We start from the raw sequence: 17,584 nt of genomic DNA, 5'->3' as shown, positions 1-17,584 counted from the left end.
GCTCCTTGCAAACTGGCAGCTCCTTGCAAACTGGCAGCTCCTTGCAAACTGGCAGTTCTGAACAGGCGGGAGACTCCGGCAGCGCTGTAGAGAAGGAAGGCTCTAACAGCGCTAAACAGGCGGGAGACTCTGACAGCGCTGAAGAGGAGGAAGGCTCTGGCAGCGCTGGACAGGCGAGGCGCACTGTAGGCCTGATGCGTGGTGCTGGCACTGGTGGTACTGGGCCGAGGACACGCACAGGAAACCTGGTGCGGGGAGCTGCTACCGGAGGGCTGGGGTGTGGAGGTGGTACTGGAAAAACCGGACCGTGCAGGCGCACTGGAGCTCTTGAGCACCGAGCCTGCCCAACCTTACCTGGTTGAATGCTCACGGTCGCCCTGCCAGTGCGGCGAGGTGGAATAGCCCGCACTGGGCTATGCAGGCGAACCGGAGACACCGAGCGCAAGGCTGGTGCCATGTAAGCCGGCCCAAGGAGACGCACTGGGGACCAGCTGCGTAGAGCCGGCTTCATGGCATTAGGCTCGGCGCTCAATCTAGCCCGGCCGACACGAGGAGCTGGAATATACCGCACCGGGCTATGCACCCGCACTGGAGACACCGTGCGCACCACTGCATAACACGGTGCCTGTCCGGTCTCTCTAGCCCCCCGGTAAGCACAGGGAGTCTGCCCAGGTCTCCTACCTGGCGTAGCCATACTCCCTGTTAGCCCCCCCCCAAGAAATTTTTGGGGCTGCCTCTCGGGCTTCCATCCGCGTCGCCGTGCTGCCTTCTCATACCAGCGCCTCTCTGCTTTCACCGCATCCATTCTACGATAACCTTCCTCGCACTGCTCCAGCGAATCCCAGGCGGGCTCCGGCACTCTCCCTGGGTCGGCCGCCCACCTGTCGATCTCCTCCCAAGTAGTATAGTCCATACTCCTGCTGTCCATAACGTCCTCCCATGTCCATTCCTCTTTACGCTGCTGTTGCTGCCTGTTGACACGCTGCTTGGTCCGTTGGTGGTGGGTGATTCTGTAACGATTTTCTATATGAGAAGGAGAGTCGGACCAAAATGCAGCGTGTAGATTGCGATCCATGTTTTAATAAACAAACGTAAAACACGAATCAATACAAACACTACAAAATAAAGAACGTAACGAAAACCTAAACAGCCCTATCTGGTGAAAACACATAGACAGGAACAATCACCCACAAACACACAGTGAAACCCAGGCTACCTAAATATGGTTCCCAATCAGAGACAATGACGAACACCTGCCTCTGATTGAGAACCATATCAGGCCGAACATAGAACTGGACAAACTAGACATGTAACATAGAATGCCCACTCAGATCACACCCTTACCAACCAAAACATAGAAATATACAAAGTAAACTATGGTCAGGGTGTGACAGTACCCCCCCCCCCCAAGGTGCGGACTCCGGCCGCAAAACCTGAACCTATAGGGGAGGGTCTGGGTGGGCATCTGTCCGCGGTGGCGGCTCTGGCGCTGGACGTGGACCCCACTCCATAATAGTCTTAGTCCACCTCCTTAGCGTCCCTAGATAGGTGACCCTCCTTAATGACAGCTCGGGACAGAGGGTCAGCTCGAGACAGAAGGACAGCTCGGGACAGAGGTAGCTCGGGACTGATGGGTAGCTCAGCACTGAGAGGAAGCTCAGCACTGAGAGGAAGCTCAGCACTGAGAGGAAGCTCAGGCAGGTAGTTGGATCCGGCAGATCCTGTCTGGCTGGCGGTTCTGGCAGATCCTGGCTGACTGGCGGATCTGGCAGATCCTGGCTGACTGGCGGATCTGGCAGATCCTGGCTGACTGGCGGATCTGGCAGATCCTGGCTGACTGGCGGATCTGGAAGAGTCTGGTCGACTGGCGGATCTGGAAGAGTCTGGTCGACTGGCGGATCTGGAAGAGTCTGGTCGACTGGCGGATCTGGAAGAGTCTGGTCGACTGGCGGATCTGGAAGAGTCTGGTCGACTGGCGGATCTGGAAGAGTCTGGTCGACTGGCGGATCTGGAAGAGTCTGGTCGACTGGCAGATCTGGAAGAGTCTGGTCGACTGGCAGATCTGGAAGAGTCTGGTCGACTGGCAGATCTGGAAGATTCTGGTCGACTGGCAGATCTGGAAGAGTCTGGTCGACTGGCAGATCTGGAAGAGTCTGGTCGACTGGCAGATCTGGAAGAGTCCGGTCGACTGGCAGCTCTGGCTGCTCCATGCTGACTGGCTGCTCCATGATGACTGGCAGCTCTGGCTGCTCCATGCTGATTGGCTGCTCCATGCTGACTGACAGCTCTGGCTGCTCCATGCTGACTGACAGCTCTGGCTGCTCCATGCTGACTGGCTGCTCCATGCTGACTGGCTGCTCTGGCTGCTCCATGCTGACTGGCGGCCCTAGCTGCTCCATGCTGACTGGCGGCCCTGGCTGCTCCATGCTGACTGGCGGCCCTGGCTGCTCCATGCTAACTGGCAGCTCTGGCGGCTCCTTGCAGACTGGCAGCTCTGGCGGCTCCTTGCAGACTGGCAGCTCTGGCGGCATCCTGCAGACTGGCAGCTCTGGCGGCTCCCTGCAGACTGGCAGCTCCTTGCAGACTGGCAGCTCCTTGCAAACTGGCAGCTCCTTGCAAACTGGCAGCTCCTTGCAAACTGGCAGCTCCTTGCAAACTGGCAGCTCCTTGCAAACTGGCAGCTCCTTGCAAACTGGCAGCTCCTTGCAAACTGGCAGTTCTGAACAGGCGGGAGACTCCGGCAGCGCTGTAGAGAAGGAAGGCTCTAACAGCGCTAAACAGGCGGGAGACTCCGACAGCGCTGAAGAGGAGGAAGGCTCTGGCAGCGCTGGACAGGCGAGGCGCACTGTAGGCCTGATGCGTGGTGCTGGCACTGGTGGTACTGGGCCGAGGACACGCACAGGAAACCTGGTGCGGGGAGCTGCTACCGGAGGGCTGGGGTGTGGAGGTGGTACTGGAAAAACCGGACCGTGCAGGCGCACTGGAGCTCTTGAGCACCGAGCCTGCCCAACCTTACCTGGTTGAATGCTCACGGTCGCCCTGCCAGTGCGGCGAGGTGGAATAGCCCGCACTGGGCTATGCAGGCGAACCGGAGACACCGAGCGCAAGGCTGGTGCCATGTAAGCCGGCCCAAGGAGACGCACTGGGGACCAGCTGCGTAGAGCCGGCTTCATGGCATTAGGCTCGGCGCTCAATCTAGCCCGGCCGACACGAGGAGCTGGAATATACCGCACCGGGCTATGCACCCGCACTGGAGACACCGTGCGCACCACTGCATAACACGGTGCCTGTCCGGTCTCTCTAGCCCCCCGGTAAGCACAGGGAGTCTGCCCAGGTCTCCTACCTGGCGTAGCCATACTCCCTGTTAGCCCCCCCCCAAGAAATTTTTGGGGCTGCCTCTCGGGCTTCCATCCGCGTCGCCGTGCTGCCTTCTCATACCAGCGCCTCTCTGCTTTCACCGCATCCATTCTACGATAACCTTCCTCGCACTGCTCCAGCGAATCCCAGGCGGGCTCCGGCACTCTCCCTGGGTCGGCCGCCCACCTGTCGATCTCCTCCCAAGTAGTATAGTCCATACTCCTGCTGTCCATAACGTCCTCCCATGTCCATTCCTCTTTACGCTGCTGTTGCTGCCTGTTGACACGCTGCTTGGTCCGTTGGTGGTGGGTGATTCTGTAACGATTTTCTATATGAGAAGGAGAGTCGGACCAAAATGCAGCGTGTAGATTGCGATCCATGTTTTAATAAACAAACGTAAAACACGAATCAATACAAACACTACAAAATAAAGAACGTAACGAAAACCTAAACAGCCCTATCTGGTGAAAACACATAGACAGGAACAATCACCCACAAACACACAGTGAAACCCAGGCTACCTAAATATGGTTCCCAATCAGAGACAATGACGAACACCTGCCTCTGATTGAGAACCATATCAGGCCGAACATAGAACTGGACAAACTAGACATGTAACATAGAATGCCCACTCAGATCACACCCTGACCAACCAAAACATAGAAATATACAAAGTAAACTATGGTCAGGGTGTGACACATGCAAAACAAAGGGGGTAATCTATCTCATCACCTGTTCATGTGGGAAAGCCTATGTAGGACAAATGAAAAGACAATTATAACAGCGCATAGCTGAACACCGCAGCTCAATCGGGAGTAAGAACACTAACTCCACACACAGAGATGCATACCAAGCTCTCCCTCGCCCTCCATTTGGCAAATCTTAGCAAAAGTCTATCTTCCTCATTCCTGCTTACAAGCAAAAACTAAAGCAGGAAGTACCAGTGATTTGCTCAATACGGAAGTGGTCAGATGATGCGGATGCTACGCTACAGGACTGTTTTGCTAGCACAGACTGAAATATGTTCTGAGATTCATCTAATGGCATTGAGTATAACACCTCAGTCACCGGTTTCATAAATAAGTGCATTGGCGTCTTCCCCACAGTGACAGTACATATACATTTTCAACCTCACTCTGACCGAGTCTGTAATACCTACATGTTTCAAACAGAGCACCATAGTCCCTGCGCCCAATAAACCGAAGATAACCTGCCTAAATGACGTCGGTAGCCATTAAGTATTTTGAAAGGCTGGTCATGGATCACATCAACACCATCATCCCGGAAACCCTAGACCCACTCCAATTTACATAACACCCCAACAGATCCACAGATCATGCAATCTCAATCACACTCCACACTGCCCTTTCCCACCTGGACAAAAGTAACACCTATGTGAGAATGCTGTTCATTGACTAAAACTAAGCATTTAACACCATACTGCCCACAAAGCTCATCACTAAGCTAATGACCCTGGGACTGAACACCTCCCTCTGCAACTGCATCCTGGACTTACTGACGGGCCGCCCCCAGGTGGTAAGGGTAGGCAACAACACAACTGCCACACTTACCCTCAACACAGGGGCCCCTCAGGGGTGCGTGCTTAGTCCCCTCCTGTACTCCTTGTTCACCCACGACTGCGTGGCCAAGCACGACTCCAACACCATCATTAAGTTTGCTGACAACACAACAGTGGGAAATGTGGGTCGAGATCACCCGACAACAATGAGACAGCCTATAAGGAGGAGGTCAGAGACCTGGCAACTTGGTGTCTTGACAACAACCTCTTCCTCAATGTGAGCAAGACAAAGGAGATGACCGTGGACTATAGGAAAAGGAGGGCTGAGCACACCCCCATTCACATCGACGGGGCTGTAGTGGAGCGGGTCGAGAGTTTCAAGTTCCTTGGTGTCCACGTCACTAACAAACTATCATGATCCAAAGACACCAAGACAGTGATGAAGAGGGCACAACATATTTTCCCCCTCAGGAGACTGAAAAGATTTGGCTTGGGTACCCAGATCCTCAAAAAGTCCTACACCTGCGCCATTGAGAGCATCCTGATCGGTTGAATACACGTGTATATAATGAATATATTCTTTCTACAGCTTATCAGCATACACCCAATATGCTCCCCTTGTTGAAGATGCTTATTATGCATTATGGTTGAACAAAAAGATCACAAAAATGTAAGGAAATTGGAAACAATTAAATATATATGTGATATTAAAATAAACAATAATGTATGTTGATGAAAATGTTACAGTTGGCACAATATATAATTAAGTTTATTTTTATTTTTATTATTCACATTTTCAAACACATTTATATTTTCCAACGGGGCAAAACATTTGGGTACATTTTTTTTTGTCGCCTGAGTAGCCTCATTTCACTGCCAAAAATAAAATTAAACCATCTAGCTTCTTATGACTGAGATCCCACTATTGGGATTGGTATGACAACAGCCAGTGAAAGTGCAGGGCGCCAAATTCAAAACAACAGAAATCACATGCTAAAAATTCCTCAAACATACAAGTATTTCACACCATTTTAAAGATACACTTCTTGTTAATCCCACCACAGTGTCCGATTTCACATAGGCTTTACGGCGAAAGCACCACAAACGATTATGTTAGGTCAGAGCCAAGTCACAGAAAAACACAGCCATTTTTCCAGCCAAAGAGAGGAGTCACAAAAATCAGAAATAGAGAGAATTAATCACTAACCTTTGATCTTCATCAGATGACACTCATAGGACTTCATGTTACACAATACATGTATGTTTTGTTCGATAAAGTTCATATTTATATCAAAAAAATCTCAGTATACGCGTTACGTTCAGTATTTCCAAAAACATCCGGTGATTTTGCAGAGTTCCACCATCAATTTACAGAAATACTCATCATAAATGTTGATGAAAATACAAGTGTTATACATGGAACTTTAGATACACTTCTCCTTAATGCAACCGCTGTGTCAGATTTCAAAAAAGCTTTACGGAAAAAGTAAACCATGCAATAATCTGAGTACGGCGCTCAGAGCCCAAACAAGCCAAAAAGATATCCGCCATATTGTGCAGTCAACAGAAGTCAGAAATAACATTATAAATATTCACTTACCTTTGATGATCTTCATCAGAATGCACTCCCAGGAATCCCAGTTCCACAATAAATGCTTGATTTGTTCGATAATGTCCATCATTTATGTCCAAATAGCTCCTTTTGTTAGTGCGTTTGGTAAACAAATCCAAACTCACGAAGCGAGTTCACTAGGAGCAGACGAAAAGTCAAAAAGTTCTGTTAGTCCGTAGTAACATGTCAAACGAAGTATAGAATCAATCTGTAGGATGTTTTTAACATAAATCTTCAATAATGTTCCAACCGGAGAATTTCTTTGGCTTTAGAAAGAAATGCAATGGAACAGAGCTTGCTCTCATGTGAACGAGCGTGGCCAGCTCGTGGCTCTCTGGCAGACCTCTGACTCGTTCGACCCCACTTCACAGTAGAAGCATCAAACAAGGTTCTAAAGACTGTTGACATCTAGTGGAAGCCTTAGGAAGTGTAACATGACTGATATCCCACTGTATCTTCAATAGGGAATGAGTTGAAAAACGACCAACCTCAGATTTCCCACTTCCTGGTTGGAGTTTTTCTCAGGTTTTTGCCTGCCATATGAGTTCTGTTATACTCACAGACATCATTCAAACAGTTTTAGAAACTTCAGAGGGTTGTCTATACAAATATACTAATAATATGCATATATTAGCAACTGGGACTGAGTAGCAGGCAGTTTAATCTGGGCACCTCTGGGCACCTTATTCATCCAAGCTACTCAATACTGCCCCCAACCATAAGAAGCTAGTGTTCAGCGAAATAACAACACAATGTCAAATACAGGTATCCTAGACAAATAAGTAACATCCAATCACATTAACCGTTACTCTCTCGCGGGAATTCCACTAACGGTCTTGATCGTGTTGGTATCTGTACTGATGGTGCAAAAGCCATGATGGGAGACATAGTGGAGTGGTAACGTGCGTGCAAGCAGTTGCTCCTGACACCACTTGGGTACACTGCAGCATCCACTGAGAGGCTCTTGCCTCCAAGGGAATGCCTGACAGCTTGAAAGACATTTAGGACACTACAGTGAAAATTGCTAACTTTGTTAAAGAAGGCCCCTGAACTCTCGTGTATTTTCTGCACTATGCAATGATATGGGCAGTGACCATGTAATGCTTCTACAACATACAGATGTGCACTGGTTATCAAGGGGCAAAGTATTGACACGGTTTTTTTAAATTGAGAGATGAGCTTAAAGTTTCCTTTACTGACCATAATTTTCACTTGTCTGACCGCTTGCATGATGACGAGTTACTCACACGACTGGCCTATCTGGGTGATGTTTTTTCTCGCCTGAATGATCTGAATCTAGGATTACATGGACTCAGTGTTGCTCTCAGAGTATCCTGCCTGGGCACATCGCGCTGTTAAGACACTGATGCCCTTTGCAACCACATACATCTGTGAGAGTGGATTCTCTTCCCTCACTAGCATGAAAACTAAATACAGGCACAGACTCTTTGTGGGAAATGATTTAAGACTGGGACTCTCTCCAATACAACCCAACATTGCAGAGTTATGTGCATCCTTTCAATAACACCCTTCTCATTAACCTGTGGTGAGTAATTCACAATTTTAGACAACTAAGGTTTTAAGGTTTTATATGTAAGATTGCTATATAAAGAGCAAAATGATTGATTATTAATATATTATTATTTGTGCCCTGGTCCTATAAGAGCTCTACGTCACTTCTCACGAGCCGGGTTGTGACAAAAACTCACACTCATTCTTATGTTTAATAAATGTATCATATAGTGTGTGTGGCAGGCTTACAATGATGGCAGAAAAACTACATTTCAGAGTACTTGGGATTTGATAACATGTTTTGATGCCAAATGCCCTGTACATTGAAAATAAGAACTTTCCTAGAATTACAAATTATGGGACAAAAATGCTTTTTAATTCATTGGAACAGGGCCATGACGTTATCGTCACAGACAAAGGAGCCAGCCATTCTCGCATGGTCCTCCTTAAGTCATCATTAATAATTCAGTATTATCATTTTTTTCTCTTTGTCTACAGGTAATGGGATGACCTAGAGTGTATATCCACCCAACTCTGATCAGACCTACAGGAGCAAAACATACTGTGACAAAACTGTTTACATTCTCTACCTCTATCATGTTGGACATTGTAAGTGCAGTGACACTGTCCGCATGGATTATCAAGTTCTTTCAGCAATTTGATCTCTGTGGTGATAGTTTCAGTGTTGCTTTCTGTGAGTGCTGCTGCTGTAAGTGCTGCTGAAGATGTTATGGGAGGTGTGAGCTGTAAACACTCCAAACTATGGGAGTGCTGTGGAAGTGAGGGGACGTTAGTACCTTGGCAGGCTGTGAGGAATGTATGGCAACATAAATGTCATACAAGCTGACAATGTTTACGGGCTGCTTGGACAGGAGTGATCTCAGGAGTAATTCTTGGGGTGTTTTGAGACTTTTTGACTAAAGGATTTTTGACTTGCCTTGTTGCTGAACCATCCAGTCTATTTGTCATATACTATAAATCAACACATTGGTATGCTAATAAAATCAAACAACATCTTCCCCATTGAGTTCAATGAGAAATATACAGTACATACTATATGCATTATCATTGGGATACACTCATTTGAAGTGTTGCAATGATCAAGTGGTGTCTTGGGGACTATTTTCAAACATCCTGCCTTAAAGATATTACAAACTAGTGTTCTGTTCATTAATGTAACTCTGGTAACTCTGGATTTTGCAATGTTAGTCTTTGAAAAGAGAAAATGCAAAGGAAATGGCTGCTAAGAATAATTCTCTATGCAGGGTATGTAACGATGTTTGTCTGAGGAAGAAGGAGTAGACCAAAGTTCAGCGTGGTATGTGTTCATATTTCCTTTAATTAACTGAACACTAAATACAAAAGAACAAGAGAATAAATGAAAACCGAAACAGTCCCATATGGTGCAAACACTGAAACGGAAAACAACTACCCACAACCCATAGTGGGAAAACAGGCTGCCTAAGTATGGTTCTCAATCAGAGGCAACGATTGACAGCTGCCTCTGATTGGGATCCATACCAGGCCAAACACCTAGAAATATAACACACAGAACCAAAACATAGAATGCCCACCCCAACTCACGCCCTGACCAAACTAAAATAGAGACATAAAAAGGTCAGGACGTGACAGGGTATGAGTTGTGTTGTAGAGTGTGGTTAGGGGGTGTTGCAATGGTTCTGCTTTGCCCTGAGGGTGCATTTCAAAACATCCTACCTCAATGGTAGAAGTTTCAAAGTTGACTAATTATGGCACAAGCTGTGAGGCTACACGGTAACGGAAAAGCAAAAATCTTGACAGATTCACTCCTTCACAAAAGAGACAGGTAAGAGATACTCGCAAAATCAAACATATTTTATGTATTGAATACTGTATACTTTTATCAACAACTAATTTGAGGGTTCAGTGTTTATTTCCACGTCATTTGGCAACCATTCATTTATGATTTCAGCATTTGACATAAAGTTAATCAAGTAAGAACCGATATCTACGCTGGTTTTTATCTTATCCATCATTTATTGGTGGTGGCACATTGTATAGTAGTGAATAAAAACTGAAACTAGTATAATTAAACGTCGGAGTCTTTGCTGTCTGCAATTTGGTAAATAAAACTTTGAACCTGGAACCATCTATCAAATATTTGAAGTTGAAATGACTGTTCAGAGACCAATCCTGTGTCTAGTCCTTTTAGATTTAAAGGACTCACAAAAGATGGAGACTTCACAGAGGTCTCCCGTTCTGTCATCCTGTCTGATCTCAATAATAGGTACAGTAGTTCCCTCTCATATAACAAACTAGTGTTCAGTGTTTTCAGGATGTTGTCGAGTTTGTGATCTCTTGATCTCTCTGTCTACAGTTGTGCTGAATATCATCCTGTGGATGTTTCTAATGTCAGCAGTGGGATTAGGTGTGTACCTCATATTTCCTTTCCTCTCCATACTCCTTACTGCGAGAATGACATTGATGGTGGATAAGATACTGCAAGATGCCTAAAACCACCCTTTGAGAGAAACTGACATACTGTGTATATAATCAATCTCCGCTTTCTTCCTTTAGGGGCTATGCATCTACATGACTGCCCCTTACAGCCTTATATCCCCATCTACCTGCTGGTGATCGGGCTGACGTCCATCGCCTCCCTGCTCCTAGCCTACCTCAATAACACACTGGAGACTGGCTTCCTGAGCCTACTGTGTTCCTCCTGCATCTTCCTCCTCCAACTCTTCAACCTCGGCTGGTTCATCACAGGTAAGCAAGAGGGATGAGGAAAGGAGATTGAGGGAAGGGAGAAGGAGGTGGCAATAGACACATAGGGGCAAATCCTCCACTTAAGTCAAAGTCCACTTCCACTTAAGTCAAATTTTCACTTGCATTCATGCATTAATGTCAATGGGAGACTAACTGAAAGGATTTGCCATGTAGAGAGGCTATGGGAAACAAGAAATTATGTGTTGAAGTTTTGGTGCACAAACCGGTCAACCAGAACACTTGAGCACAGGAAGTTGCAGAATAGCCTAGCACCACCAACTTCACATTGTCATTCCCAATACATAGACTCCACAGTATGTCACAAAGTAAACAGTAGCGTTATTTCCCAAAATCTGTATATACAGTGCATTGGGGACTACTTTACTATTTCCACATTATGTTACGTTACAGCTTTATTCTAAAATGGACTAAATCGTTATTTTCCCTCATCAATCTACACACCGCACCCCATAATGACAAAGCAAAAACAGGTTTTTAGAAATCTTTGCAAATGTATTAAAAATAAAAAAACTTAAATATCACATTTACATGTATTCAGACCATTTACTCAGTACTTGGTTGAAGCACTTTTGACAGCAGTTACAGCCTTGAGTCTGCTTGGATATGATGCTTCAAGCTTGGCACACCTGTATTTGTAGAGTTTCTCCCATTCTTCTGTGCAGATCCTCTCAAGCCCTGTCAGGGTGGATGGGGAGCGTCGTTGCACAACTATTTTCAGGTCTCTCCAGAGATGTTCGATCAGGGTCAAGTTAGTTCTGGCTGGGCCACTCAAGGACATTCAGAGATTTGTCCCGAAGCCACTCCTGCGTTGTCTTGGCTGTGTGCTTAGGGTCGTTGTCCTGTTGGATGGTGAACCTTCACCCCACTCTGAGGTCCTGAGCGCTCTGGAGTGGGTTTTCATCAAGGATCTCTCTGTACTTTGCTACATTCATCTTTCCGTCTATCCTAACTAGTCTCCCAGTCCCTGCCGCTGAAAAACTTCCCCACCGCATGATGCTGCCACCACCATGCTTCACCGTAGGGATGGTGCCAGGTTTCCTCCAGACGTGACACTTGGCATTCAGGCCAACTCCAAGTGGGCTGTCATGTGCCTTTCACTAAGGAGTGGCTTCCGTCTGGCCACTATACCATAAAGGCCTGATCGGTGGAGTGCTCCACAGAGGAACTCTGGAGCTCTGTCAGAGTGACCATCTTGTTCTTGGTCACCTCCCTTTCAACCAGAGTGGTTGAAAAACAAGTTTTAATGACTCCAACCTAAGTGTATGTAAACATCTGACTTCAACTGTATGTAAATAAGGTATTTCTGTTTTTATATTTAATACATTTCCAGAAATGTCTAAAAACCTGTTTTTGCTTTGTCACTATGCAATATTAGTTTCAAAATGCTTTGTGATGTAGTCACGACAGACAAAGATATATAGTTAATCAGACATTACCATGCATGTTGTTTACCAGCACATCAAGTACATGAAGACGGTAAGTAACAATTGGTTTCCGTTTCCTGTTTCCTGTGCAACTTCAATACCACTGCCACTCTCTGTTGTCATCTATGCATAGTCACTTTAATTAACTCTACCTACATGTACATACTACCTCAACTAACCGGTGCCCCCGCACATTGACTCTGTACCGGCAACTCTATGTATATATTGTTAATTTTTCTTCTCCTCTTTAACTTGTTACCTTTATCTCTTATTCTTATCCATATTTTCTGAAACTGCACTGTCGGTTAGGGGCTCATAAGTAAGCATTTCACTGTAAGGTCTACTACACCTGTTGTATTCGGTGCATGTGACTAATAAAATGTTATTTGATTTGATCAATAGTGCTACAGTATTGTGTGTAGATTGATGAGGAAATTGCTTTATTTAAACAATTAGAATAAGGCTGTAACGTAACAAAATGTGGAAAGAGTCAAGGGGTCTGAATACTTTCTGTACCTATTATTGTCTGACATTATTCCTTGTTTTTCTCTGTATCTTAAGGGAGTGAGTGGGTGTACTCCATATATCCCCCGAACTATGACACGAACGGTGGAGAGAAGTACTGTCAGAGGAAGATATACCTGTTTGCTTTCTGGTTCAACAGCCTGGGCAGCATCTGTATGGCTGTGGTGTTCTTCTGTGGAGTGTTCTTCATCTTCCTTACCTGTGTGAAAATGGCATTTAGGGGACACCATCTACTCCATTCACATAAGAGATCATATGGTGTGGACGCTTGAGAACTCCGTGGCACAGAAACCTAACTAACATGGTTTGTTTGTCTGTCTGTCTGTCTGTCTGTCTGTCTGTCTGTCTGTCTGTCTGTCTGTCTGTCTGTCTGTCTGTCTGTGGTGCCTGGAGAAGTGGGTATACAATAATGTTCCCAAATGTTCTGCCCGGTGAAGGAAAGTCGCACTGTGTGAAAAATTGTTTTCCTATAGTTTTTCCAGGTATTCACTCTCAATTGCAATTCTTCTTTTTTTTTACCATATCAGGAGACAATTTTTGGGGTCTGGAAAAAAATCAAAAAATCAATATTTGGGGAGGTGTAGTTGCCATTTAATTCAGTTTCACACCAAGCAAGATACCCCAGCTACAATGAATGCAGCCTCAGGATATGTGGTTTCCAGTTTACATAGAGTCAAATGAATTTCGTTCAGGGCCATCGATGTGTCTGCTTGGGGGAGAATATATGCGGCTATAAACGAAGAGAATTCTCTTGGTAGATAATGAGGTCAACATTTGATTGTGAGGAATTCTAAGTCAGGTGAACAGAAGGACTTGAGTTCCTGTATGTTGTTATGATCACACCACGTCTCGTTAATCATAAGGCATACCCCCCCCCCCCCCCCGCCCTTCTTCAAACCAGAAAGATGCTTGTTTCTGTCGGCGTGATGCGTGAAGAAACCAGCTAGCTGGCTGTACCTACTCCGACAGCGCGTCTCGAGTGAGCCATGATTCCGTGAAGCAAAGAACGTTACAGTCTCTTATGTCTCTCTGGAATGCTACCCTTGCTCGGATTTCATCTCCCTTGCTGTCAAGAGACTGGACATTGGCGAGTAGTATGCTCGGGAGCGGTGCGCGATGTGCCCGTCTAAGGAGCCTGACCAGAAGACCGCTTCGTCTGTATCTATATCCACAGTAAGACTAGTCCTATATCGACATAACCTGAAAGGCCACACAGCAAAGAAGATGCCACTGCTCCAAAACCGCCATAAAAAAGCCATACTACGGTTTGCAACTGCACATGGGGACAAAGACCGTACTTTTTGGAGAAATGTCCTCTGGTCTGATAAAACAAAAATAGAACCATTTGGAGGAAAAAGGGGGAGGCTTACAAGAACACCATCCCAACTGCGAAGCACGGGGGTAGCAACATCATGTTGTGGGGGTGCTTTGCTGCAGGAGGGACTGGTGCACTTCACAAAATAGATGGCATCATGATGATGGAAAATTATGTGGATATATCGAAGCAACATCTCAAGATATCAGTCAGGAAGTTAAAGCTTGGTCGCAAATGGGTCTTCCAAATGGACAATGACCCCAAGCAAACTTCCAAAGTTGTGGCAAAATGGCTTGAGGACAACAAAGTCAAGGTATTGGAGTGGCCATCACAAAGTTCTGACCTCAATCCTGTAGAAAATGTGTGGGCTGAACTGAAAAGGTGTGTGCAAGCAAGGAGGCCTACAAACCTGACTCAGTTACACCAGCTCTGTCAGGAGGAATGGGCCAAAATTCATCCAACTTATTGTGGGAAGCTTGTGGACGGTTACCTGGAATGTTTGACCCAAGTTAAACAATTTAAAGGCAATGCTACCAAATACTAATTGAGTGTATGTAAACTTCTGACCCACTTGGAATGTGATGAAAGAAATAAAAGCTGAAATAAATCATTCTCTCTACTAGTATTCTGACATTTCACATTCTTACAATAAAGTGGTGATCCTAACTGACCTAAAACAGGATTTTTTTTACTTGGATTAAATGTCAGGAATTGTGAAAAACTGAGTTCAAATGTATCTGGCTAAGGTGTATGTAAACTTCTGACTTCAACTGTAGACCTACAATGTAAATGTGATGAGTTGAGAGTTGAGAGTTCGCTAAAAAAAAGAATGCCCTCCCGATTGATGAAAATCATAATGATATCATTCTGTCAGGTAGGCCTATTTTGGAGTCATTTAATTGTGAAGGTTTTTTTGGTAAAGCCTTGTTTACTCAAACAGCGCCTGATGACTGAATTGCGCTTTGCAAAGATTCAAACAAGACTTCGGACTAAACGTTTTCAATACCTGGTTTGCATACCCATTGTTCCCTTAGTTAGCATATACTGGTAGATATCATAAGTTGAAACGTCTTTCCTACCTACCCTACAGGCTCCCGATGTCATTCTTCTGTGAGCTGCTCCATGCAACAAACGCTTGAGAGCTGTGTGCTCTTCTTCTTCTCCTTCTTTAACTTTGTATTGGCTGATCGCAACCAAGAGGTGCATACGCCACCTACTTACTGTACTGGAGTGTGAGGCCAGTCACAGCCTCCCTATTCATACATTTCTCTTATCTAGTCCTGTGTTTCCGCCTACTGTTCTGGGGTGTGAATTCATTACACTTTGTGACACAAAAAGGGAAGGGAAAAAGGACGGGGAAAAGGGGAAAATAATTCCCTACCAACTAACCCTACAGCCATTAAAATCTCACCAATATTCCACTACTTGGCCCTATCTGATCCTACACCAGGCCGGCAGCCTGGACCCATCTTCCTCTACTACTCTCTTTACTGCCTGAGCATATTACACCTTCAGTACTACTCTAATCCTGGCAACCTCAACCTGCCTTTCTCTCAAATCAAAAATCAAATAAAATGTATTGGTCACATACACGTGATTAGCAGATGTTACTGCGGGTGTAGCGAGATGCTTGTGCTTATAGCTCCGACAGTTCGGTAATATCTAACAAGTAATATCTAACTAATTATACAACATATACCCAAATCTAAGTAGGAATGAATTAAGACTTTATACATATGGACGAGCGATGCCAGAGCGGAACGGACTAAGATACAGTAGAAAAGTATAGAAAACAGTATATACATATGAGATGAGTAATGGCAGATATGTAAACATTAAATGACTAAGATACCATAGAATAGTATAGAATACAGTATATACATATTAGATGAGTAATGCAAGATATGTAAATATTATTAAGTGACTAAGATACCATAGAATAGTATAGAATACAGTATTTACATATGAGATGAGTAATGGCAGATATGTAAACATTAAATGACTAAGATACCATAGAATAGTATAGAATACAGTATATACATATTAGATGAGTAATGCAAGATATGTAAATATTATTAAGTGACTAAGATACCATAGAATAGTATAGAATACAGTATTTACATATGAGATGAGTAATGGCAGATATGTAAACATTAAATGACTAAGATACCATAGAATAGTATAGAATACAGTATATACATATTAGATGAGTAATGCAAGATATGTAAATATTATTAAGTGACTAAGATACCATAGAATAGTATAGAATACAGTATTTACACATGAGATGAGTAATGCCGGATATGTAAACATTATTAAAGTGACTAGTGTTCCATTCCTTAAAGTGGCCAGTGATTCCTAGTCTATGCCTATAGGCAGCAGCCTCTAATGTGCTAGTGATGGCTGTTTGACAGTCTGATGGCCTTGACCTTTTTTGAAATGTAACTCTTGCAGGAAGACACATCTGCTGACAATCTATTTAAGTGTTCAAGAACCATATGCTGTCATGAAGCCCGTGCATATTCCATGTGATACATTGGATTTTGTTGGTCTACTTTGTACTATGAGGCGCTTGGCCTTTTTAGGGCTTTTAAACTTAAACTTCTCTCCTAATGTACCAATAAAAAAGTTTTGATTATGTCATTGTACATAAAATGGAGAAAGAGTGTTACTTAAGTACTGTGGCCAGGTTGTATTACCTTATAAATTAAATTAAAGTATAGTGGCTGGTGGGGGTCTACTTGGGGAGAGTGGGTCCACCAAGTGACTGAAATGGGATGAATGGAGGCCCCATGCACACCTCAGAGAAGTGTCTGATGCCCTCCCAGTCACCCCATCAGAGTCCCCTGGATTAAGCCCCTCTCGATTTCCACCAATAACCACCATTGAATCTTCGCTAGAATGACAAACAAGGAATGATAATTATTTGACATCCTTTCCTAGTCTTTCAGGACTCTTATTCATTTTACAGCGGGTTTGCAAGTCACAAAAAAACAATACAATTAATGCAATTCTCCCTCCTTTACCCCACCCAAGCCAAGCGTATCCCAAACTCCCATCTTTACTCACCCTTGCCCACCCACACCACGCTTGTCCCCACCCTCCCATTCTTACACACATTCTCGGAGCTCTACGGACAATTCCTTCAACCTCATAGCTTTGTTTTTTCTCTGGCATGCACAGTCAACTATGGAACCTTATATAGACAGGTGTAGACTGCCATCACTAACCGGCTACCACCCGGTTACTCAACCCTGAACCGTAGAGGCTGCTTCCCTATATACATAGACATGGAATCACTGGTCACTTTAATAATGGAACACTATTCACTTCAATAATGTTTACATACTGCTTTACTAATTTCATATGTATATACTATATTATATTCTACTGTATTATAGTCACTCCTCCATTGCTTGTCCTAATATTTATATATTTCTTAATTTCATTATTTTACAATTAGATTTGTGTGTATTGTTGTGAATTGTTAGATATTACTGCACTGTTGGAGCTAGGAACACTAGCATTTTTCTACACCCGCAATAATATCT

General features: G+C 44.6%; 1 protein-coding gene across 1 annotated transcript; it reads left to right on the top strand.

The window, feature by feature from the left end:
• The first annotated feature begins 9,642 nt into the window (after positions 1 to 9,642).
• Positions 9,643 to 14,710, top strand: LOC139379441 (transmembrane protein 272-like). Its single transcript, XM_071122252.1, has 5 exons — positions 9,643 to 9,825; positions 10,183 to 10,266; positions 10,357 to 10,407; positions 10,557 to 10,748; positions 12,755 to 14,710. The coding sequence occupies exons 2-5, from the start codon at positions 10,212 to 10,214 to the stop codon at positions 12,988 to 12,990; spliced, it is 534 nt and encodes a 177-aa protein (XP_070978353.1). The 5' UTR covers positions 9,643 to 9,825; positions 10,183 to 10,211; the 3' UTR covers positions 12,991 to 14,710.
• The last annotated feature ends 2,874 nt before the right edge of the window (positions 14,711 to 17,584 follow it).

This window comes from Oncorhynchus clarkii, chromosome 21 (assembly GCF_045791955.1).
Source record: "Oncorhynchus clarkii lewisi isolate Uvic-CL-2024 chromosome 21, UVic_Ocla_1.0, whole genome shotgun sequence".
Lineage (NCBI taxonomy): Eukaryota > Metazoa > Chordata > Actinopteri > Salmoniformes > Salmonidae > Oncorhynchus > Oncorhynchus clarkii.
This window is presented reverse-complemented; position numbering and strand designations above follow the sequence as displayed.

Bases quoted from the DNA above. Each gene is read 5' to 3' on its own strand.
- LOC139379441 (XM_071122252.1), top strand. From the start codon at position 10,212: ATGGAGACTTCACAGAGGTCTCCCGTTCTGTCATCCTGTCTGATCTCA. The intron at 10,267-10,356 runs GTACAGTAGTTC...CTCTGTCTACAG, and splicing joins CTGTCTGATCTCAATAATAG to TTGTGCTGAATATCATCCTG. The intron at 10,749-12,754 runs GTAAGCAAGAGG...CTGTATCTTAAG, and splicing joins CCTCGGCTGGTTCATCACAG to GGAGTGAGTGGGTGTACTCC.